This window comes from Coturnix japonica, chromosome 38 (genome assembly GCF_054131305.1).
Source record: "Coturnix japonica strain WE chromosome 38, WE-NBRP24, whole genome shotgun sequence".
In the NCBI taxonomy this organism is placed as follows: Eukaryota; Metazoa; Chordata; class Aves; order Galliformes; family Phasianidae; genus Coturnix; species Coturnix japonica.
The window spans coordinates 4,233,917-4,257,499 of NC_140700.1; the positions used below are offsets into that span (position 1 = coordinate 4,233,917).

Genomic DNA, 23,583 nt, shown 5'->3' on the forward strand with positions numbered 1-23,583 from the left:
CAGCAGCTCCCTCTGTCTTTCGGAGTTGTTCTAAACTCAAGTGTGGAAATAGATACGAAATAGAAAGCATAATGGAAAAAACAGCCGGCCTGAGAGCCTGCAGCCACAGACTGGTTAAAGAGAAATAAAATAAGACGAGATAACGTTAAGACAATTTTAATAGAGTACAGGTTATTTTTTAATCTCTCCTGATCAAGTGTTTATATACAGGATGTCAGTGTTTGGTTTAAAAAAATATTACAGGATTAAAAATCTGATTTATACATAGCGGTAAGGTTAAGCAAGCAGCTAAAAACAGTGACGGAGCAAAGAAGCATTCCTTATTTCCTTTATTTATAACACTCCCCAAATAAAAGCACCATGAGACTGTGGAAATTCAATCAGAAAACCAGATTTACAGATTCTGTTCAGGTTCAGGCAAGGCACTTGTCAGAGTTGTCTTGTATATACAAGGAAGGGGGGACCAAGTGCCTGTCACTGTGCAGGCAGTGGCTGTGCCATATGCATGGTTGGGGCCTGCATTGGCCACCCTTCCTGATGGGTTTGCAACAGGCGGTACAGCTGCTTCAGGTGAGCTACAATGTTGTCCTTGATGTCAGGAGTAGAGATCTGGAGCCGCACACTGCCGCTGTCAAAAGAGCGCGTGAAGTCACCAGAAAACATCTCATATATCATCCGGGCCACAACGGGGATGACCTGTTGAAGAAATCCATCATTTCAGCCTAGGCATCACACCGTACAGCAGGATAATTTCCACAGACACTGAAAGCAAATTCACAGCTCAATGCTGTTTGGCACACATTTGCTGTGACAAAATCCAGCAGCCCTGTTGGGGTTTCCCCCTGCCAGTGTTCACAGCAGAGAAGAACAGTTCTCCTATTCTTGTGGGTATCAATCTAGAGCCAGTACATTGCCGCAGCAGGGCTATCGCATGTCACCCCAAGGCCTTCATTCCTACCTGAACCACGATCAGCTTTCTCTCCCGAGGCTTTCCATCAGGCCACTCTTCCCCAAAACAGAAATAGATCTCAAATGGTGGCTGTTTCTCAATCTGTCCTTTCTGGTGGGCAATCAGCTCTAAGAAGAAAAGCAGAAGGCTGTAGGTTTTCCACCTTTTGGACAGTAGCACTTACCGTGTCCCACCCCATTACATTGTGCCAGGTCTCAACTATGCACTGTCCCTTGCCAGTGCTGCTTCTTACATATCCACAATTACAGCCTGTTTCTTGAATACAGAAAAGCTTCCTCTAAAAGCAAACCCACCAGTAGCTCTCAGAGCATTAAATGAGTGCCCAGCCACTCCACAGAGGTCAGAGGAAGCAAGGACAACTACTTATGTTCCATGAATATACAAACCAATCAATGCATCCAAGCCAACCCCCAGGACAGACCACCCTTTCCAGTAATATCACACCAGGTTCCAAAGTTACCCTCCAGAAGCAGAAGCTACCTACCACTTAGGAACGTTTCCAAACAGAAGAGTTTGACTTTCTTTTGCCTCTCAATCAGATTTGGTGTAGTGGCAGAAGGTGCACAGGGACCGGACCAGTACACCTTGCACTGGCAGAGCCGCACAGCGTAGATGGCATGGCCACTGACCTCCAGGATCAGTCCCCTGTCCATAACATCCAGCAGCCGACTGGTGAAGATCTTTTGCTTTTCATTGGTGATTTGCTCTGTTCCTGGAAACCTTACTTGCTCCAAATTAATCGGCCCGAAGAGCTCTTCCTGGTCTGGCATAGGACCCAGCTCTCCGTAGAACAGCCTGCATCCCTGCGGGTTGCTCACCGTTGTCGTCTGCCCAGTCTCCTTTCCTCGATATTCAAACTTGATTTCTAGGTCTGTCACTGAGAGAAACTGTCAGTAGTGCTTTTCCTGGACCTCTGCACATACATCAGCAGTAGAGACATATCATGCAATCCAAGCTGGGATTGCAGGGATCTTTTATCTATGCACAGATGCTAACAAACAAAAAGGATTAAAAAATGGTTTTGACTTTTTAAGTGCAATGACAGAAGCACTACAAACCCATGAACGTACTTGGAAGAGAGCTGATCCAGAGCTCCGGGCTGCTGAAGAAGTCATGCTGCAGAGCAGTCGGGGGCATCTCCATATCCAAAGGTTCGTTCTTTGGCCACACAGCTTCAGGGCTGCAGTTCTCTGCACTGGCTGGAGCCATTGGAGAATCTACAGAAGGGAATTGACTCTTTCCTAAGCCAAGCCTTAATTTTAAGCATGCACCAATATACAAGCAAATAACTTCACTATTACATTACAGACTATGGCACCAACCATTGATATTAAGAAATGGAAACGTCTCTTGAATAGGGACATGCTGAGATGGATTCAATTCTTCCTCTTCATCCTCATCAAGATCATTTTCCTTCTCATCCCATGGAGCTGAGCCAGTAGACCCTGCAAACAAGCATAGATTGAGTAGACAAGTGGTTTGAAACACTGCAGTGCATTTCTTGAGAGAATATATATATAGTTTTCATATTGGCTTTGCACAATATCAGAAGTTTATTTCTGATTATAAGTTAGAAGAATAAAACCTCACCCGTACAATATTTTCAGCTTAATACCTGCTTTCAGAAAGCTGAGAGTACAGAAACTATCAGTAACACTGGATTGCTTTTTTAGCAGAAAGCATGCAGCTGTGTGAAGATCTATTAATTTCAGTACAGGCATATTATGGCTCAAAGTCCTCTTTAGGTGCAGCTGGGCTCACAGCAGCTGCCAGGCACTGCACACAAAGGCAGCTCGGGAGTTAATGCCACGCAGGGAAAGGTGCACGCATTGGACAAACGCCTGCTCAGTAACCAGCTCTTGTGCCAGCAAGGCCCTCACCTGGATTAATGATTGATCCCTGGGACTGCGGGATATCGCACACTTCATAAATTTTCACGGGATTCATGGGCACCTCCTTGGTGCCATCATACATCAAATTAAATTCCCGGCTTTTGTTAAGAGCACATCGCAGCTGGGCTTTCCATTTTGCAGGGTCTGGTTCATCCACTCCTTCCTGGTACTTTCCTGTTTCCACAGCCCATGCCTGGGGACAAAGTACAGCACTGTGCTCAGTCCAGCCCTCACAACAGAGCCAATTTGACCAGAAATAAAGCTTAGAAACAAATTTAGTGTGAAAACCCTCCCTTTCAGAAGCCTTAACCGCAGCTCTTCTGATAACAGCAGTGGATACTCCCTCCTTAATAGCTTTTCCTATTAGAAGGAAAAGAATAAATGTATATGAAGATGCATGCTCTGAATGTATAAGTAAAGCACTGGCCACATAGGATTGTGCACTGAGTCTCTGTGTGCCTCAGCTGTGATACTAGAAACCATTCCTGGAAGCATCTCCTGTGCAGGGGATGGATTTGGTTACAGTGGAGCAGAGCAGCCCCAGGCACCAACATCAGAGCATCAGTCACCCGCTGACCATGCAACCACACATCAGACCTCTCATGGTCTGAAAGGGTTAAAGAACTGTACACCTTTCCAGCACAGTGCCAAGCTTGGCATCCAGGTGCACAGAGTGGCATTTCAGAGAGCCAAGAAAGAGAACAAAACGCACCTGGAAACTGTTACTGAAACTCCTATAGAGCTCTGGGGACAACAATCCAGCCCTTTGTCTCTGTGTAGCCAAGCTTCTCCCTCCCTCACCTTGAAGATGGTGTTCTCCTCCTCGTGCTGTGGGCTGTGTCGGGTTGCGTGCTTCCAAGGGATCTGGAACCTCTTGGCTTCTCGGTTTAACCAGATGAGGCCGGGGTACATCCCACTGTCCACCTGGGCCACGAGCCACGGCTTCAGGCGCACTCTGCGCGGGTGTAACGCCATCGTCTATGAAAGACAGAGGTGATAGCAGACCAACTGCAGCAGGTTAGATGAGATTCCTCTTGTTTACAAAGTGAGCTTCGTGAAGGAGCACCCTATGAGGTGCTGCTGCTATCAGTTGTGATTTAGGTGTGCAATAACTAACTCAGACTTAGCAACTGCTCTACAGGAGGAGCTGCACTAAGCAGGGACTATAAGTATCTCTAGAACAACAACTTGGTAAATAATTCCAGTAAGTAGAGATGTGTGTTATTCATGTTAAATGGGAAGGGTGAGACCCAGCCAAGCCCAAGCTGGAAACTCTGTACAGGAGATAAAGCCACCAGCAAGCCACAGCAAGAACTGACATAGGAATTCCAGAGGCCTCCATGTATCCCTCACTGAATGGGACTCTCTCACCTAGTTTTGCTTCAGCCCTGTCAGTCTTGCCTTTGAAATACAAAGCAAATATGCCAAATCTGAAGTTCTTGCCCCAACTGAGGTATAGGGAATCATCCGTGTGGAGGTGACTGCTTTATAAGAGATGGGCTTTCCTCCAGGAAGTCATTTCATGCCTTTCCTTAAGTTCCTCAATGCAGGAGAATCATCTGCAAACATCACTGCAAGGTGCTGACCTGTGCTGTGATGTTTATTCAGGAGGGTATGAACTGCAAGTCCACGCTCATGTTAGAAGTCAAGTAATGCTGCCTTAATGGTTTCTTAAGAAAACAAAACTGCAGTTAAGCTACAAATTGGATGTGTTAAGTAGTATCGAGTAGTATCGTGTTGCTGCTACATTTGTAACCAGCAATATTCTTCTTCATCCGGCTGCAAGGCCAAGATGGAATAGAAACCCATACAGCACAGAGAAAAAGTCATGCCTGCCTCTCATAGAAAACAAATCATCATGTGCACGGCGCGTTGGCACTGCACCATTGGGATCAAATTGTCCCCTGGATGACAACCAGCCTCTGTCAATAGCAGACGTTACAATGCTTTATGACCTTTTATCACCGATGACTTTGTTGACACACTACGAGAGCAAACCAACTTGAATCCATTGCAGCAGACAGTGACTCAGCCCCTCACAGCCTTCAACTTCCAGCCCACGAATCCACGACCACTGAGTGCTGCGAGGGCAAGACATTACCCAGCAAGAGCTCATGGGGCTGGAGGATGAACAGCCATCTCACAGCCCAGCAATGAAAGTCAGAGCCAGACACAGTCGAACACGGTGACTCTCAGCACAGCTGTCAGCCAGCATAACAGCACATCTGGATACCACCACGCTGCTTGGGGAACACGGGGCTTTCTGCCCTGACCCGGAGCCGAAGGATGCTCCTCCTGCCTCCCTCGTTCACACCTCTCCCCATAGCGTCGCAGCCCACGGGTTTTCCCAGCACTTTCAGGCTCTGCCAGCACCGCCAACACTCAGCACCTTCCCAACCTGCTCACAGCGCCTCCAAGGAAGGAAGAGGCGTTCTCTGGGTGCAGCTTTGTAGTACCACGGGCTGCCACCTCATTCCTTGCTTGTTACCTTTGTTTGATGACATTCTCGTGCGTCTGGTGGATTATTATTATGTTTTCTTTCCCAAAGGCAAGCAGCTCAACCCTCAGTATCAGCATTCCCACCTACAAACACACTGAACTTTCATCCAGTTAGATGACACTCCATCACCCCCCACACACGGGGAACCTGTGGCTCCCACATTTCAGAGCTTTGGACATCACTATTTCCCCAAAGCCCCACAGTCCCCCTCCCATCCCTTCGGTGAGTCCATTAACCCTTTGAGCACGATTAACCCTCGCGATTCCCACTGCATGGTTCGAGGGAAGGGGCCTCCCAGGTGCTTGGTCTCATAGCTGCGCTATGGGAGCAGCTATCGCGGCACGGGGGGACGAGATCCACCCCGTCCTGCCTCTGGGCTTCGCTTCTGCCCACTTGAAAGACATCGCCTAAGGCTAACGGCGGCACGACCCGTGCAAGCAGATACAGAAGGCAATAAACGGACACTTTTGTGCTTCCCCAGGCCGGGCAGTTCCCTCCCCTCGCAGCCCGGAACGGGCCGGGCACCTCCCGGCAGGAAACCCGCAGGAGCGCTGCCTCCCACTGAGCCGACTCCTCTCCCCATCGGCCGCCTTCCAGCTCCGACGCGACCCCGCACCCCGACCCCGCACCGAGCGCTCCCCGAGGGCGGCCCCGCACCGTCGGGCCCCCCCGCACTCCAGTCCCCGCTCCACTCACCGCTCCGCTCCGCCTGGAGGTGCCGCACCGAGGCAGGGTCCGCTCCTCGCCCCGGAGCTCTCCGCCGCCCCGCAGGGCCCGAGCGTGGGCTCAGCGGCGGGGCGGGGCGGCTGGAGGGGAGAAGGGGAGAGCGACGGCGGCGCACACACGGCTACAGCTCCGCCCTCACCTGCTCAGGTGCGACGGGCGCAGCCGCGACACCGTCCGTCCCGCTCCGCCCACGGCCGTGGGGCGGCTCCGCTGCGCTGAGCTCCGTCCCCACGGGTGGGGGCAGCCCCGGGGGTTTGAGCGCTCTCCTTTCTATTTTCTTTCTTTCTGTTCTTCTTCTAGTGGCGTTTTTAAAAACGAAATGAATTCCTTCTTTTTAAATAATAATAATAATTATTATTATTATTATCTACTCTTCTCCCCCACTTCATAACCCATTTGGCCCAGCAAATCCACCCATTACGTTCTAAGGCAAAACTAAAAGCCAGCTCGGATTAGCGCCCGTCCCCGCTCTCACCCACCTCGCTGCCTGCGGCATCCCTCAGCATCCCGCCGGTCTCGCCTCTCGTTCGCCTTTCATTTCTTTTCCCTGTAGGTGGGGAGCCGTGACTCAGTGGTGAATCTTGGTTTCAGGAGATCGCATAATGCTTCCCCATTCAGTTTCAATGAACTAGAAAAGACGGTGGGAATTTCCCCTCCTCCATCACGGAACACAGTGGACAGCGTTGAATCCTGGCTTTGGGAAGCCTAACCTACCCCCAGAGCTCAGTGCTACACCACGATTTAGGAATTCTATATGCAGAATGCTGAGAACCTTCATGAAAAGGACCGCAGTGATCATCTGGTTCCAACCCCCTGCTGTGTTCAGGGTCACCAACCACCAGACCAGGCTGCCCAGAGCCTCATCCAGCCTGGCCTCAAATGCCTCCAGGGATGGGGGTGATGCAATGGCCAATATGAGTGACTGCAAAGAGTCACTCGGACACCGGGCTGCAGCTGCCAGGCACACAACACAGAGCTCTGCAGGGCTCTGTTCCCCAAGTTCCTCCAGGGCAATGCTGCAGCATGTGGCAGCACGTTGTGCTGGAGAACTGATGGGAAAGGAGCCGAGTCTTTTTCCATGCTGTCGGCAGGGAAACTCTGCAGTGTTTCAGCCACATGGGAAGTGCTGTGGGGATGTGTAATCAGATATTCCCCCTTTGCAACTCATCACCAAAATTGCTCATTCTGATGTGATATTTTCTTAGCAGGTATCACCCTATAAAGCATTGATCTGAACCCTTCAAGGAGCCAAATAGAACCAGGTTCTTTATTACGTGACCTGCATCTATTTCTTGAGGCATTCAGAGAACTCTGTTGGTTGATAAACTGGCCTTCACAAAGTGATGTGCTGCTGACCAGAGAGCAGTGTTTGTGTCTGTAACCTACAGAGCGGATGCTTTGGGCAGCAAGAGTGTCTGCAGAGCAATTCTCATACCAGGAGAGATGAGATTTCATTTCAATACCAAAGTCACATCTTGTATTAACCCGATCGCATGCCCTGGTACAAGCAGCAGCACCAGGCAGACTTTGTAGCCTGGGTCTCTTTCGGTCTCCCGTTCCTGGCTAGAAAAGCTTGTAGTCATCGAAACAATGAGGAGCCATTTTCTGTCCTGGGAACAGATTGCTAAGTTCCCATAAGGCAAAACACAATTATGCAATGAGGCAGCATACTGTCCCAGGCATGCACAGTCTTGTTATGCACTCTCAGCACTCGCATTCCAGCATGCAGCTGCTTACAGGAGTGCTGCACAAAATGGTGCAGAGCCCTTCAATGTGCTGCAAGGCCACGTAGAGCCCCCCCAACTCGTTTCCCAGCAGAAGCAGCTCTGCTTCTTGCAGGCTCTGTGACCCAGATAGAGCCGTGCCCTCACAAGGTGCCAAGTGAAATGAATCAAGGTTATATCAGTTGAAAAAGCTCCATGCAGTAAATGGAATGGGGAATAGAACAAATGAAATACCACCATAACATTTGGTTGGCAAAGGTGCTTTCCTGCAGGTCTGGCTGAATGGTGAGCGCTGATGGATGGATCCAGTGATCCATTGTCACACTGCTCCATTACCAATGAGTTATCTCTAATTCATAGGGGTGAAACTTGTCCACAGCATTTGTAAAGGGAAGGATTAATCTTAGTAACCCCATTGTATTCTAGGTGCAGCTGCACTCTACTTCTGCAGATCTGTGCATACACACACATAGGAACTTCCACATTCACACACACAGCTACTGCAGCTCACTGCCAGCTGTAAGCAGATTAAGAGGAAGCCCCATTCCCACTGCAGACACAAAATACTCCCACAGCAGCAAACTTTAGACTGACTGTTGACCTCTGTTTTTCCATATTAGAAACTCTTCTTCCCAAGCCAATCTGCTTCCAAAAAAGAACAGCTTAAACCCTGATGGTCTTTAATATTGTTATAATGGGGAGTCTATTGTTTCTTATTAACGTTACTCCAATCCTCTTAAAAGGAGGATCCTATCTTGCTATCAGCCTGGCTCAGGCACATTTTTAGCTACAGGTCATTTGTTTCCAGCTGACACAGATAAGTGGTCGGTTTCAAAACACCTGGGATGATGAGGATCAGGGCTGGTAGCCCCAGTAGGAATAGGGAACAGTGATGGGAAGGGGGTTTTTGACAGCAGGTGGCTGTGACTAACCCTATACCAGGCTTCTATGGAGCTGAAGGAGGCCAGTATTATAGACAGACATGGCAAGCAGAAATGCTTCAACAGGAAAACACATGGAAGAGGAATGAAGAAGCCTCAGGTTTTAAAAACACACTTTTCTATATAGGAAGGAAATAAAAGACGTGTTGCTTTTCATTGAAAATGTCCATCATGGAGAGAAATAGGAATGTCTGCCTCAGTTCTTTATCACTTGGTATAGAGTTAAGCCTGGAGTAGGCATTCAATGAACTTTATATATCAGCTGTCCCATTAACATCAGCAGCTTCTCTCGTGTGAGTGGAGCTGTACGTATTTTATCAGGGTTTGCTCTTAAGGTTTCTCATTCACTTGCCTGATTTCACTGGAAAGCTGGAGAATTCCCTGCAAACAGGCACTATGTGCCTTCATTAGGAAAGCTGATGGGAGGGAGCTTAGGATCCTTCTTTGTAATGAAAAACACAGTGAAGTGAACAGAGCTGTGAGTGCTTATGTGCAGGAGGACCCTGCAGCCTCTTCAGGCTGCTTCTAAATAGGGCACGGCCCAGAACATCTGAAGGTCTCTGTGGCTCATGGGTGGGAATCTCCTAATGATCTTAGTTATTTTTATACGTGTCTGCTGCCACATGCTGCTCTGCCCCAGCACAGAGAACAGCTCTGTGAGCACCGAGCGAGCACACGTAGCTGGGGAGGTGGGCACAGCCTGGGGAAGGAGAAATTAAGAGACAACAGCAACACAAAGGAACAATATTCACATCAAACAGAGGCACGGAACAGCAAGGGAAAGGAAAACTAAAGGTGTTGTAAAGGACCGTTCAAGCCAAAGGACTTTGGATTTTTCTCTTCTTCCCACTTTAAGGAGCAAAATGGGACAGCAGTTTACCAACGCTGAGGGGGAACAGACAGAGATCGATGTTGCTGAACTGCAGGAATGGTATAAGAAGTTTGTGGTTGAATGTCCCAGTGGAACCCTCTTCATGCACGAATTCAAGAGGTTCTTTGGAGTCCAGGATAACCACGAAGCAGCAGAGTACATTGAAAACATGTTCAGAGCTTTTGATAAGAATGGGGTAAGTGGAGAGGAGTTCTTATGCTGGTTGGCCACTGATCAGCACCTTTCCTCTTGCAAGATGCAGGTCTTCTGGTGCAGCTCCCACCCATGTCATGGTGCTCTAATGGGACAGAAGGGGCACGTAATGCAGCGCTCTGCGTAGGCTGGGATGGCCTCACAAACCTACACAAGGCAAAACATCCTTATTGGAATGTTTGTAGATGGATTGAAAGGTTTAAGTGTAGGTAGTTGTATTTGTGACACTATTACTGAATGGTCATCATCAGAAGCAAAGGAAAGCCGGCCAGTTCAGACCTTCTGGTTTGGACTCCCTTTGCTGTAGGGAGAAGGAGGCACCCTTTCCTGGGGTGCTTTCCCCAGGGCTCCTGGGCAAGCAGGCTGTCTGGTATAGTGGCAGTTTATACGTTCTCATGTATTAATGCAAAAGGGAGTAATATTAACAGAAGTGTGATATGCTTGCCCTTCTCATCTTGAAATGGGTAAGGGATGCTTGACAGTCTGGAGCTCTTGATTATATTCAAAGCAGCACAGATACGCTCAGCCCATACAGCCCTGTTTGTCAGTTCTGCACTGAGGTTTTGTAAGCTGTTTTCTATCAGTCATGCCTAGTTAAGCATCAGTGAGACTCTCCTCTTTTCCTGCAGGATAACACCATTGATTTTCTGGAGTACGTGGCTGCCTTGAATCTTGTTTTACGGGGAAAACTGGAGCACAAGCTGAGGTGGACGTTCAAAGTGTATGACAAGGATGGGAACGGCTGCATAGACAAACCTGAGCTGCTAGAAATTGTTGAGGTAAGTCAGCATTGCCTCATTGCTCATTTCAGCAATCACAGCTCTTTAGCAACATCGTGATGCTCTCAGGTTTTCTGACAGCTGGGTTTCAAGGCAGCTGTGGGGCAGCAAAGCGGCAGTGCCTGATCTTGGTGAAGGGGTCAGAGGGTTGGTGGAGCCCAGCGGTGAGAACAGCAGCGCTGTGGGCTCTGGATCTCAGCTCACATCTTTCTGTTGGGTGTTTTACATCAGAACCCGCTGTCCTGGCCAAGGGGAGATTGTTCCAGCCCCGCTCCTCCCAGCAGCCAGGCTTCCTCACTGCACAGCAGCTGAGAACAAGCTGGGAGGCACAAACTAGCAGAGAAATCCCATTTGTAATTAGTCCTTTCTGGGTTTCTGTTCCGTGCTTAGTTTTAATTAGTGAAATGCGAAGGTGTGTGAGGAGGCATGTGGGTTAGCAGGCAGACACAGGTAACTGGCCTTTAACTTCAAGTAAATCCCTGAGGGTGCATCCCAGTCACAGCTTTACCCTTTCATGGCCATATTTGTGAGGTTCAACTGATGCTTGTATGATATTTTAGGATTTGGGGCTAAATGCAATACCAAAAGAAATCAGCTGTGGAAAGCAGGTCCTTTGGATGGCCAGCAGTTGGGAAATAGCAACCAGTGCATCACCTGCAGGGCCAGGAGCAGGTAGGGAGCATCTGGAAGCTGGACCTGGGCAGGTTCAATTATGGTTTTGAGGTCAGACTGGAATTGGCCAGAGCTGTGTTAGGACCTCGCTAATCCCCTCTCTGGGAAGACATCAGACAAAACTCTTCAGCCTAATGAGAAGAGATAATGGTGAGCAGGTGGCTGGTATGTCAGGAGGAGGTGGAAAATGCTATTTCCTAATGACAAAGTGGAGCAGGAGTTAGGGGTCAGGGTATGTGCTGCTGCAGGTTGGGGGTGGCAGCTCAGGCAGGAGCTTGGGGGGGGGGCTGGGAAGTGTAGGTGAGTCTGGCCTTGGATCTGCTCTGCTCAGACCTTAGGAAGAAGCTGTATTGGAGAGCCAGGTTTTCCCATCTGAAACTCTTGCCTTGTTCCTTGCAAAGGATCTCTGAGGTCTTGACCAGGTTCTGAGAGGGGAGTAAACAGCCTCAAGGCACAGATAAAGCAATCCCTGGTGTGTTCGAGCTTAAGGTCAGAGGTGGATCTCTCTCAAAGGAAGTTAGAGCTGCAGCCTTTGTAGAAAGGCTGATAAAACAATGAATTTCATCACTGCTCTTCATTTTCCAAGACTCTTTTTCTGACTTGTGAACTCCCTTTCAGTCCATCTATAAGCTGAAGAAGGTGTGTCGATCAGAGGTGGAGGAGAGAACCCCGCTGCTCACACCGGAGGAGGTTGTGGACAGGATATTTCAGCTGGTGGATGAGAATGGGGATGGTAAGGAACTGATGGCTCAGATTGCATTCATGCATAATGAAAAGTTATCTCTGCTGGGCAGGCTGGTTTTAATTGTGTTTATCAAGAAATCACTTAGAATGATGGCATTACTCAGACAAGTTGCGTTTGGATCTGGTCTGTTCATGGTCAGAGCTGAGAGCAGCTTGGTGCAACAGGAGGAAATCTGTTCTAATTGTAATGTAAAATATCACTGTTCTGTCTGTATGTTGCACCAGAACCATTCTCTAAGAGCCCACAGCAGCCACAGAGTGCATCCCAGCCTATAAACTGCAGCCCAATGGTGCCTGCAGGGTGTGCTTGTGATCCTGGCACAGCTGTGTGAGCTAATGTGACATTGCACACTAGCTGAAGGGATGGGGGGGGGATGGAATGAATGAATGGATGGGGTTACAGCCCCGTTATCAGCCTTTTTTATCCAGCTGGTCTATAGAGTTTGTATGGGGAAAACATAGGAGGTGGTTTTCACTTCCTGTTGTCCTTTTCTTGTGTCTGATCTGTCCTGTTTTGTCTCCCCATCCCGTCCTCCTCACCTCCCACACAGGGCAGCTGTCCCTGGATGAGTTCATCGATGGGGCCAGGAAGGACAAGTGGGTGATGAAGATGTTGCAGATGGATGTAAACCCCGGGGGATGGATCACAGAGCAGAGGCGGAAAAGTGCTTTGTTTTGAGGGAGCCCAGTTTTGATATGGCTGAAGATGTGATGCAGACTGTGGCTGTGGCTCTTACTCCAGGGTGTAGTGGCTTTCCTTGTCAATGCAATCTCAGCATCCAGATGAAAACTGCAGCGTCTAAAGAAGCCATATCTCAATCTAAACCCATGTGCTGCGAGGACTCCTGGGACCCAGAGACTATTTTTGGCCCATGAATAAGTCTCTCTGTGTACACAATGCCAATCTGGGTTTTGGTTACACCCCGAGGAGCAAACTTTCCATGGTGGAGTGGAGCAGGACCTGGGCAGCATCTGGTCCAGCCAACAGAGCAGGGAAGTGAGGAGTCCTATGTGGCAGTGCCATCTCTGTGCAGGGCAGCATCTGCATCACTGATATAACAGATGCTAATCCAAAAGCAATGGCAATAGGGGTGCTCTGATGACAGTCTGTACCATCTGGAATACTGTTATGACACATAAGGCATATTTAGTGGATTATACTAATAATAACGTGAGGTGATTGAACACCAATGTATTGTAGATTATAAGGTTTATACTCAGTGTTAAGCAAGAAAGAAAATCAAGAAAATCAGCACAGCTTGGAGGTTGAGCTCTTGCTGTTCTTACAGCTGACCCGTATTCCTACATACCTGTATGAAAGAATTTGAGTCAGCCTCGTTCTTGGGTTTGCTTCCCTTGGATTTATTTTCACCTGCAAAATAACATGAGCTTTCCTGTTTTACTTTTCCCTTGGGATCACTGAGCTGAGCCACATCCATGAAGAAGCTGGCAATCTCTCTTTGGGTTTTTTGTGGCCTTTAATCATGACAGTAGAACCTCTCACCAGGTGACCACTTTGCTGGCTTGCAGTTTAGTCCACTTAACCAATGTTTAAGCCCATTAATAGGAGGAAGTGTTTAGGGTAGGGCACAGTCAGTGCTGGAGACTGAATGCACATCCATTTCCACATTGAAACAGCCTTTCTAAGAGCTCTCTGTAAATAATGTTCTCACTCATGGCATGCCTGCTTATCACAGCAGATTAGACTCCTCTCTTGTGTTGCTGCGAGGAAGCGTTCAAGGCTCATTCAAGTCAATAGTTTCCCCACCTGAAATAAACATCTCCCTTCCAGCTGATGTGGGAGACAATGATTCACTTTGCTGATTTTTCAGCCTCTTGGACAGACATTCCCATGGCAGAATCCAAATCAAACCCTCCCATTTCCAGCATCTCAGGCAACGTGATGCTCCGTTTCTGCTTCTCGTAGTTCTTAACCCAAATGGTTCTGGAGTTACTGTAGCTTCACACCGCGGTTTAAACCAAACTGCTGTGGGTTTTGGTGCCCTGCTCCCCAGTGGAGCTGCATCTCTGTGTTGGGGTGGTAGAGGGCATCCTAACACCAAGCAGACGGTGCCAGGAGTTTTATACCGTGCGCTTAATAAAGGTCGGTTTGTTAAAAGCTGGTTTGCAGCAGTTATTTATTGTTAATGAAGCTTGAGGACTCGAGTGGCTGACCACCATTCTGGTGTTTAGGGCTGATAAAATGCATTTAAGGGAAGTAATGGGAGTGAATGGCTGCAGCTGAGCTGGGTGAGGCAGAAGTAGGGGTGATGTTGCAGACACAGAGCAGGAACGGAGTTCTCTTTGGCTGCTATGTGTGTGACCAATGCTCCTTTTCTGAATGGAAACAGAAACAGAACTGCCAACAGTACCGTGAGCTGAAGGTGCAGCAGTGAAATGGCCTCTGGTTCATCCCTGTGAGGGCTCAGGAAGGAACCAATAAAGCATCTGGGACTCAGCTGCAGGATGCTGGCATCAATGGGGACAACAGCAGCGCTTGAGCTTGGTGGAAAATCTCTTCCCAATCTTGTGATCTTTTGTCAAGGAGCCACAAGGTGCTTTGGTCTCAGTCGCCTTTATAAATCCACAGGTATAAACTGCTTTGATCTCCTCCCAAACTCAGCTCACACTTACATCAAGGTACTGAAGTCAAACATTCTGCATAATCCATTTTCCAGACTCGCGGCCCAGCTGGAATTGGATTTGGTTGATCGGATTTCTTGTTGGTCTAAATGGGGAAACAGGATGGCTTGGAGAGAGCAAATGCCATCTGATTTTCTGAGCTCCTTACTGTCAGCTCTGAGGTTTGATGCAGGCGGAGCTGGCTGGGATTGAAGGTGAAATAAGCAGGTTGGGAAGCTGGAGGTGAGGCGGCTGCAGGTGACAGGATGAGGGGCTGTGAATGGGGAGCGATGCATCCCCAAATGCTATGGGAGGGAATGAGTGCAGCTCTGAGCAGCCTAAATCATGAAGATAAGACAGAGTGTGGTTACACTGTGCTTAGCCACACTCTTTATTTGTCTGCGTCCACATCCTGGGAGGTGAGGCCCATCTGTGTGCAGCTCATCCCCAGAGCAGCTGAGAACCCCTTGGCAGTGCTGTGTTGAGAAGCAATGGGCAGCTCAGGGCTCCAGCAGCCCCATGGGTGCACCCCCTGCTCCCCAGATCCTACACTCAGTGCAGGGGTTGTGCTGCACATCGCTCCCTATTGGCATCACTGACAGCACGTCTGTGGCTCCAGCACAGCTGCTGCCATTTGGAAAAGAAAAATGAACCAATTCTGCACGATTAGGGAGTCACAACATTAGATTTTCATTCTCTTTACTTTGTTTTCATCGAAGCTGAAAAATCACCCTCCTGGGAGCAGTGCCAGGTGCTGGATGGGTTTCTCAGACGGCCCTTTTACAGGAGCTTTGTCTTTAGGGATTCCTATGGCACTGAAATTGGGTGTGCTGGGGCTTCTTCAGCAACATGGGGGCACAGTGCATCTCTCTGGGCAGCAGACAGGGGCAGGATGGAGACAGAATGAAACAAGGAGAAAGCAGCTGGCAGAGCCCACTGTGAGAAACCAGGGCTCCCTCCTGGCTTGTGTGTTCTTACAGAAGGACGTAACAAAAGCAAAGGTTGTGTCAGAGCTTGTGTCAGAAGGTTAACCTGTTCTGCTGGAAGCAGGAGTAATGGATAGAAAGAGAAAAGCACCAGGTGAAATGATTTATTAATTCACTATAAGGTCGGAAGTACAAAAGCTTCCAGGTACGGTGCCTCAGCATGAGATACACGAGCAGGAAAAAAAAATGGACCAAAAAGTCTCTTGTGAATTGCAAAGCATCCAGAGATACACAACAAAGTCCTTCAGGCGGGCAAGAGCTCCTTCCTTGTACCCTGCATTGCCTCATCGTGCTGAAATCGGCTCCCAGTAGATGAGGAAACTCCAGGGAGCTGCAGGGAGGGTTGGGTGGGTGCATGGGGGATGGTGCTCGTGCCCGCTGTGCTGTTGGGTGCTGGGGCTGCCTGCTCCCCACAGCTGGGGTGTTTGTGGAGCCCATCTCTGCAGCACACCCAACTGCATGGAGACCATCGCTGCCCTGTGGAGCAGAAAGCAGAGGGTGCCACAGAGCATAGCAAGGGTTTGTTTGATGGATGGGTGATGAGACATGCAGGAGAATTCCCAACATGGTCCCTCTGGGGTTACTGACATTGTGACTGTTGCAGGTATGAGCATACGCTTCAAGTTCTGACTGCTGTTAGAAAAAAGGCACCATTCTGTGTTCTGAATGCTTTAAAACAAAAGAAAAGCCACTGCGTTCACCTCTCTCCTTTTCATAACTAAGAGATGTTTTGGTCTCATGTTATCACTAACGTAATAGCAACAAATGAAAGAACGTGAGACCAAAGCCATTTGCTTTTGGGGAAAACACTGAGAATACTCTGAAAATATACATGGAAAGAGATGCCTCAGATCTGCTTTGGGGGCACAAGCAAACACTGCTCTGCTCTTTGAAGGGCCATTCTCCCCATGCAAAAGACCAGCTGGGGTTTCCACAGACAGACATGTGCCCTATCCCTGCTTGCAGCAGCTCTGGACCCCACTGAGGTCCCACTGAGAAGTGGAGTCCTCATATGAGCTGAGCTCTCACCTAGATATGTTATGTGGGTGCTGGCATTGGCCACTGGCTTGGTGAGAGCTCTGACTGCTTTAATGTAGTGTAACCGAGCCCTGTGTGCTGCAGCTCTCCCTGCCCACAGATATGGGGCTCTGCACACCCCTACACAGCAGTGATTTCAGAGGCACCAGAGGCTCCCCCCCCCCAGTGCTGTGTGTCAACAGGGCGAAGTGTTCAGAGGGGACATCAGTCCTTGTGCTCATTGGTACCCAGTGCCTTGTCACAGCATCATTGTGGCTCTGGGACAGTCCCCAGCTCCAGCAGTCACAGCCCATTTTGTGTCAATAACGCAAAGGAAGGGGGAAGAAAAGTTTGAGGGGACGTGTCCTGGAGTTTACTGGGCAGCCTCCTCTGCCTCCTCCGTGGCGTGTGGGTTCTTCCCATCGTTCTGGATTAATTTCACTATGTGTGTCAGGTCCAGGCTGCGTGTGAGGATGTCGAGCAGCACCTCGTCCTTTTGGACACCCTCCATGAACTCCTCCAGTGAGAGCTCACCTGTGAACACACAGCCAGAAGGGCTTCGTTAGGGCTCATTATGCCCTGCAGCCATCACCCTCCACCCACAGCCCCCACACCAGCCCAGGGGCAATAACACAGACTGAACCATAGCACACTGCCCAGCCCCACTGCAGCTCAGCCCCACACTGCAGTGTCCCCTGGAGCCCACAGGGACTTATGGAAGGGCAGCCAGAGCCAAACCTTCCCCTCTTCCAATGCTCTGGGGCACCCAACACCCAGAATTACTCCAGCAAATTGGGCTGAAGGGAAGGAGAGGGTGAGGGCAGAGCTTAGTATTGCATGGGAAACTTCCTTACCATCCCCATTGATATCAATTTTATCGAACACCATGTTTGTGAACTCCTCAGCTGTCATGGCTTCGTTGCAGCGGTTGATGGCTCGGATGGCCTGGAAAGAAGGGATACAGGGAAAGGTATTGAGTGCTGTGCAGGCTTCTGTATTGCTACAAGGGGCTCAGTGATATGAGGGGCTGCCCTTTTTACCGGACATTTGGGTTCTGAAAGGGACAAGTAAGTCCTTCCTAAAATAATGGGGATTAAAATCACTTTGAATTGCACTCAATGCATTAAAAGCTTAAGTGGGCATGCTGGGATAAGCCAGGAGCCCTTCACCTCTGAAAATCCTTAGATTAAATTCAAGTGCTTATCTCAGCCCAGGCTGCATTGGCCGTGTTCATACAGCGTGCCATCACAAGGGGCTCACTGTGCACTGTGCTGGGGCCTAAGGACAGGGGGAGGGTTAGAGCTGAGGTAGGATTAGGGTTGGGTTAGGGTTAGGATGAGACAGGTCCTAGTGTGCTCTGTGGAGCACTGGGCAGTGCCTGCTGATTTACAGGGTGTTGTCTGTCAGGTTGGGATGTTCCCATTGCAGCCTCTCTCCACCCATGCCTAATAAATCTTGCGTGTGGAAGAAGCAGGAAAAGCAGAGCCCACTCACTTTGATGATGTTTAGCAATTCTCCCCGGTCAATGCAGCCATTCCCATCTACATCATAGAGTTTGAAATACCACCGCAGCTTCTGATCCACTTTGCCTTTCAGGACCAAGCTCAGGGCTGCCACATATTCCATGAAATCTATGTAACCATCCTAGAAGCAGAAGGATTTAATCTATACAGAGCCATAATGAGCAAACTTGACGCATGTACCTGATGAGGGATTAACGAGCCTCAAATCTCCCCATGCTAAAAGGAACCTCGCTACGCAGAGCAGCAGTAATTCAGAGGTCAAAGAGGAGCAGGCTTATGATGGATCACCCAATGCTGTGCTCTCTGCACATACATAACAGCTTCTCTCTGCTGTCAAGAGCTTTGTCTGCAAAACTCCATGGGAGAAATGAACCCAGGAGGGACCCATGGCAATGCAGAGCTGTCCTGGTGTGTGCTGCATTGCCAGCAGCCTGTGTATGGGAAGTCTGCTGAAATGCAGAGTGATTCAATGGATGTGGTACCACATCCAAATAACTTCAATGGAAAATGGTACGTGCCACAAGACCATGGAAAGTCTTCTGGAAAGAGTAAAGTGGTGCTTTGTCAATGAACAAAAACCCTGGGCTGTCCCATGGGGCAGCTTCCAGAAGGGATCATCTGCTCTGCTGCACTGCTGGATTAAGTGCAAATCGCTGCTGAGCCCTTCCCAGCAGGGATCTCCTGAGCATCGATTCCTTTTCCAGGCACAGAGTCAAACACCGGGCAGTGAGCAAAGGAAGGGCCTGGCCATAAGCAAAAGACTCAGAGGATTTATAGCCTAAATTGTATTACTTCAGTGGGATTAAGCCCACTAAGCACAAAGCATGTTCCTCATCTCACTGTTGCTCAGGCCCTGCAAGCAAATAGCAGCTCCTTACCAGGTAGTGCAGAGCACATGCAACAAAATCAATGTCATTGCAATCCATTTGCAACTCATAACAACAGGAAAACACAGCCAAGCTGTGCTGCAAAGCATTGCTTGTGCCATGCTGGGCTTTTGCAGGAGCACAGCACCTGCTCTCCTATTGCACACTGCTTTGTTCCCTACTATCACAACATCGAGGCTTTGAGGGCACTAAAGGGATCACAGAGTGCCCAATAAAACCCTACAATTCTAATTACTTCGAATTCAAAGGGAAATATCAATATCAGTCCTTGGAGAGCCTCTTCCAGCAAGTGAGGAAGCTCTGCTGACTGATGCCCTATTGCATTTCTTCACATTGCATTATTATTTTACAATCTATGAGGCTGCAGACATTCAGGCCATGCATTGCAGACACACACCTACATTGGCAACACCCGCGACCGCACATGGAACAGAACGCAGCCAACACGCAGAGCAGAGTGGGAAGGACAATATTTACCTTATTAAAGTCAAACGTCTCAAACATTTGCTCAACGTATTTGTTCGCTGACGGGCTGAGGTTTTTCAAGCCAAAAAACTGTTTGAACTCATAGAGGGTGAGCTGGCCTGAGGGGCACTCCGTCATGAACTTCTTGTACCACTGGTGGCACTCGGTGGCACTCAGCTCCTCCACTGCTTTCCCATCCATGTTCCCCATCTCCACACAGAGCGATGGTCACTTTGCAGCCAAAACTGGAGGTTGGTGGCTGAGTTCTGAGTCAATGGATGAGTTCTGAGTCAATGGATGAGTTCTCAGGTTGATGGATGAGTTCTGAAGTTTTAGAGCTTTGAAGTTCTCCTTCTCACCTTTAAAGTGCCTCGTGCTGATCCCAGTCCAGCAGTGGTGGTGATGGACACAGGTTCCTTTCTTTCTCTCCAAGCAAATGTAAAAGCACGACAAGCAAAAAGCACAAAGACACAGAGCAGAGGGTGCCATTTAAGTAGCAGCAAATCCTTCTTCAGCCAATGAGGAGCAGGATGGACCCCCACCAGGAGCATTAAGCATTCAGGTTTAAAATAGTAAGGAGGTAAAATGGGAATGTCTTGCAGATTATAGCCCAGCAGAAGATTAGGAGGGCTGAATTTGCTCCATGACGGTGTAAGCTCCTAATCCACTTCACTTACAGTTTTCTGAGGGCTCATACGATCAACAGCTTTTGCACCAAAATCAGTGTCAGAGAAAGAGAGAGAAAAGCACTCAGATGTTCTGGTGGTGGTGTCACCCTATTGCTCTTCCTCAGCCTTACTCTATTGGAGGATACCCAGGTGGGAATCACAGAATGGCCTTGGTTGGAAGGGACCTCCAAGATCATGAAGCTTCAATCCTCACCACCACAGGCAGGGTCATCAACCTCCACATTTAATACTTGACCAGGCTGCCCAGGGCCCCATCCAGCCTTGAACACCTCCAGGGATGGATGGGACATCCACAGCATCTCTAATTCAAATCAGTATGAAATTTAGAGAGGGAAATTTCCATTTTGGCTCCTATCAGGGATGCTCTGTTAGGGTATATTCAGTGAGCTGAGATGGACACAAGCAACATCATTCCTTTGGATGGCGAAGTGTAACTAAGTGTGAATACAGCTGCCATGCAGCCGCATGGAAGCCCCTGTACTGCTGTGTGCCCCACAGCCACCTTCACAGCACCCAGAGGAGGACTGGGAGATTGAAGGGCATATCCTGAGGCTGTGGCATGGGCCCTCTGATAACACTGTTATAGTGGAATTGCCTATCCCATAGCACCTCTGCCTTTAGATCACAGCCTTAAGACAAAGCCTGATGCTGAGCCTGCATTGAAGTAGATCAGGAGTAAGTCTGCTCTGGTAGGTGGAATTACATAAGCATAAAACAGTTATGAAAAAGGAATTAGATCGAGGAACTGTAATTGGATGTACTAATCCTGCTCCTGCCAGTGGCCGGCTCAGCTCCTGCTGTGCCCAGTGGCAGAGGGAGCCTCTTTGGGGCAGCCCCAAAGTGCAACAGGTCCTTGCAGTCTCTGAGTGCCCATTAACAGAGGCAGAGTTGTGTGCTATGGGTGAGTGTGAGCTCACCAATGGTTTCCAGAGGCTTTGCTAACACTGCTCCTGGAATATGAGGCTGGGATGCTGCCTGTGCCTCTGGGAGAGCAGCACAGAGATGTACCAGCCATTGGGAACAACACTTTGTGAGCAGAGCCATGGCCCTGCTACCCATCCCCTGGCTCCATGTCACTTCTATCTATGCTTTTGGGTGGGAAGCAGGAGGAACACCAACTGCTGCTCTCATTGCTTGGGTTTATTTCTTTGCCCTGGGGCTTTGAGTTGGCTTGGGTCCCCACTTCGCAAGGTTAGCAGTCTGGATGTCCATCACCTTCCTGGTGTGATCGGTGTCATAGTGAAAGTGGTACCCGCAGGTCGGACGCTGTGAGGTGTAGAAAGGGCTGTATGAGTTGGAGCAACGCCGTGTGTAAAAGCAGAACCTGAAGGAGTCAGGGTCCTGACCCCCAGGGTGGGCAACAACGGGAACAAAGCGGGAGGCCAAGGTCTGATCTGTGCGGCGCTGTGCTGGGGATCCCTTGGGGTTGGGTGGAGCTTGGGGAGCATCCTGTTTTGCTTTGCGGTCGCCCATTCCCTTTCCTGTCTTCTGGTCTTTGCTGTGGCCTTCTGGTGTTTCAGTCACCTGAAGATAAAGTTGGATAAATGCATTGGCAGTGCACAAACACACTGCAACTGCCCCCATCACCCAGCAGTGCTCAACATCCCAACGTGATCATTGATTACCAGGGGCCAAAAATCAGAATGAACATAAGCCAAAGCACACTGAGGGACTTGGGCTCATCCCCTGCTGCTCAGGAGACATTGCTTTTCCCTTTGATGCTGGGCACAGCAGAACTCTGGTCCCAAATTAGGGTCTAACACCTATAAATAATAGCAATATGAACTCCTTCCAACACCATGTCAAGACTCCACCAAGCAGCAGCAGCTTCCCCCAGCCTGATACATGAGGAGCAATGGAGTGTGAGCAATGGCTGCACGCAAGCACAGCCTGGAGGCACAGCCCTCCAAGGCTGAGCCTGACTGCAGAATTATTTTGCCATGGTTATTTAACCATGACTCAGTTATCTTGTTTTCATTGATGGCAGCTCTGTGCCGATGGAAACTGGCTCTTCCCCCAGCAATTATCCTATTTACTTCTGGGCGTCCTAAATAAACTCCTCGCTGTCTGAATTTATTTTTAACCACGTAAAGAGGTTTCCCAGTTTCCGTGACGCCTCGGCTTATACTTGGTGCTCTATTTCAGCTCTGCATATCTGGCTCTGAACAGAGGCTGCTAAACCAATTACAAGGGGAACACCAGTGAATCATTTATAGGCATCTCCCTCAGTCTTATAGGGAAATGATGAGATTCCCCCAGGCTTATCACCTCTTTTAGTCACTTATTTCCCAGATCCAGCCTGGTTCCTGGAGTTCTGCTGTTCCTCTTGCAAGGAAACAGCCTGACTCCCAGCACTTCCCATGGGAGACAAAATATGGGGGCTTTGGGTCTTGGAGATGTAAGAGTGGAGCTTGCACTGTGGTTTGGGGATCCCTGCTCCAAACACTCTGAGATTTGCTCACTACCAATCACAGTCACACACATGCATGATTGCAGCTCTTAGCCTTGTGTGCTTTGACAGATAACAGACAAGTATGCACACGACTGAGCTGCTGCAACTGCACCCACCCAGCAGGGAGGCATTATTAAGGCAGTGCATTTGGGGTGTGTGGGCAAGGCCTTGGCTGCTTAGAAAACCTAACTGCTAAGTCATGTAGATGCCTTTGAGATGTGCAAGGCTTGCACGCGCCCTGCTATAGGGCAGTGATGGGCAGGATTCTGGGCTTTGCTCATGGGTTCGCCTGCCTTGGGGCCTCCTCCTCACCCTGCAAGGCACTGAAAGATCCCTTATGCTGGTGTGGGTGCACCTGCTTACGTGATCAAAGGGGAAGCCCCAGTTCCATGTCCATGGCACTATTTATGGCACTGGCAGAGCTCTAGCAGAGATTAAGAGTCCTGTGCAATCCTATTTTGTTCAGCCATGAATTTAGAGACCTTTAATCCCCCCTGCATTGCCTGTCGACTCCCAGAGAAGATCCCCACAGGTGGGGTCACAAGGGCAAGGCTGAATTACCGGAGTATTCCTGGCCGGGCTCCCCCGCTGGCAGCAGCAGCCCTACCCCGGGATGATGGCAGTGTCCCTGCACAGGGACTGGCACATGTGTAATGGGGCAGGGATGCTGCAGCTCCCTGGCACCACCGGGTCCTGTTAGTAGAGCTCTCCCATCACCGGGGCTGCTGGGGCCATTGTGGTGTCACCGGGGTGGTGGCCCTGACCAAAGGGGGTTCTGCCAGGGATGCCCATGGAACTGCTCTGCCACCACCACTAGATCATGGCTCCAGCAGCACAGACCCCACTATTCCTTTTGGCATGAGCTGCTTCACTACATGGCTCTCTCCTCCCAACTCCTATGGAGTCTGGC

General features: G+C 49.4%; 4 protein-coding genes across 6 annotated transcripts; 1 reads left to right on the top strand and 3 right to left on the bottom strand.

The window, feature by feature from the left end:
* Nucleotides 1–140: 140 nt before the first annotated feature.
* Nucleotides 141–7,100, bottom strand: IRF6 (interferon regulatory factor 6). 3 transcript variants are annotated; one of them, XM_015885225.3, is made up of 9 exons: nt 6,803–7,100; nt 6,568–6,716; nt 3,664–3,840; nt 2,851–3,055; nt 2,293–2,415; nt 2,041–2,187; nt 1,455–1,847; nt 959–1,077; nt 141–696 (listed from the first exon to the last, which is right to left on the bottom strand). In XM_015885225.3, exons 2-9 carry the CDS (start codon nt 6,592–6,594, stop codon nt 475–477), a joined length of 1,413 nt encoding a protein of 470 aa, XP_015740711.1. In that variant the 5' UTR covers nt 6,595–6,716; nt 6,803–7,100; the 3' UTR covers nt 141–474. The 3 variants fall into 3 exon arrangements, with proteins under 3 accessions (XP_015740711.1, XP_085382991.1, XP_015740712.1); XM_085526865.1 differs by having other exon boundaries at nt 6,568–6,635; nt 6,803–6,985; XM_015885226.3 differs by lacking the exons at nt 6,568–6,716; nt 6,803–7,100 and adding an exon at nt 6,059–6,229.
* A 2,331-nt stretch (nt 7,101–9,431) lies between these two features.
* Nucleotides 9,432–14,147, top strand: GUCA1B (guanylate cyclase activator 1B). The gene is made up of 4 exons (XM_015885231.3): nt 9,432–9,820; nt 10,467–10,616; nt 11,907–12,021; nt 12,584–14,147. The coding sequence occupies exons 1-4, from the start codon at nt 9,617–9,619 to the stop codon at nt 12,709–12,711; spliced, it is 597 nt and encodes a 198-aa protein (XP_015740717.1). The 5' UTR covers nt 9,432–9,616; the 3' UTR covers nt 12,712–14,147.
* Nucleotides 14,148–16,932: 2,785 nt separating this feature from the next.
* On the bottom strand, nt 16,933–19,835 carry GUCA1A (guanylate cyclase activator 1A). The gene is made up of 4 exons (XM_015885223.3): nt 19,545–19,835; nt 18,152–18,301; nt 17,512–17,602; nt 16,933–17,191 (listed from the first exon to the last, which is right to left on the bottom strand). The coding sequence occupies exons 1-4, from the start codon at nt 19,740–19,742 to the stop codon at nt 17,031–17,033; spliced, it is 600 nt and encodes a 199-aa protein (XP_015740709.1). The 5' UTR covers nt 19,743–19,835; the 3' UTR covers nt 16,933–17,030.
* Nucleotides 19,836–21,343: 1,508 nt separating this feature from the next.
* On the bottom strand, nt 21,344–23,324 carry CIMIP3 (ciliary microtubule inner protein 3). The gene is made up of 2 exons (XM_032449311.2): nt 23,235–23,324; nt 21,344–21,745 (listed from the first exon to the last, which is right to left on the bottom strand). Exon 2 carries the CDS (start codon nt 21,692–21,694, stop codon nt 21,362–21,364), a length of 333 nt encoding a protein of 110 aa, XP_032305202.2. The 5' UTR covers nt 21,695–21,745; nt 23,235–23,324; the 3' UTR covers nt 21,344–21,361.
* Nucleotides 23,325–23,583: the final 259 nt, after the last annotated feature.

Bases quoted from the DNA above. Each gene is read 5' to 3' on its own strand.
- CIMIP3 (XM_032449311.2), bottom strand. From the start codon at position 21,694: ATGGGCGACCGCAAAGCAAAACAGGATGCTCCCCAAGCTCCACCCAAC.
- GUCA1B (XM_015885231.3), top strand. From the start codon at position 9,617: ATGGGACAGCAGTTTACCAACGCTGAGGGGGAACAGACAGAGATCGAT. The intron at 9,821-10,466 runs GTAAGTGGAGAG...CTTTTCCTGCAG, and splicing joins GAGCTTTTGATAAGAATGGG to GATAACACCATTGATTTTCT. The intron at 10,617-11,906 runs GTAAGTCAGCAT...ACTCCCTTTCAG, and splicing joins AGCTGCTAGAAATTGTTGAG to TCCATCTATAAGCTGAAGAA.
- IRF6 (XM_085526865.1), bottom strand. From the start codon at position 6,887: ATGATCACTGCGGTCCTTTTCATGAAGGTTCTCAGCATTCTGCATATA. The intron at 1,078-1,454 runs GTAGGTAGCTTC...TTTTCTTCTTAG, and splicing joins TTTGGAAACGTTCCTAAGTG to AGCTGATTGCCCACCAGAAA. The intron at 697-958 runs GTAGGAATGAAG...TTTCTTCAACAG, and splicing joins GAAAGCTGATCGTGGTTCAG to GTCATCCCCGTTGTGGCCCG.
- GUCA1A (XM_015885223.3), bottom strand. From the start codon at position 19,742: ATGGGGAACATGGATGGGAAAGCAGTGGAGGAGCTGAGTGCCACCGAG. The intron at 18,302-19,544 runs GTAAATATTGTC...TTCTGCTTCTAG, and splicing joins AGACGTTTGACTTTAATAAG to GATGGTTACATAGATTTCAT. The intron at 17,603-18,151 runs GTGAGTGGGCTC...CCTTCTTTCCAG, and splicing joins AATTGCTAAACATCATCAAA to GCCATCCGAGCCATCAACCG.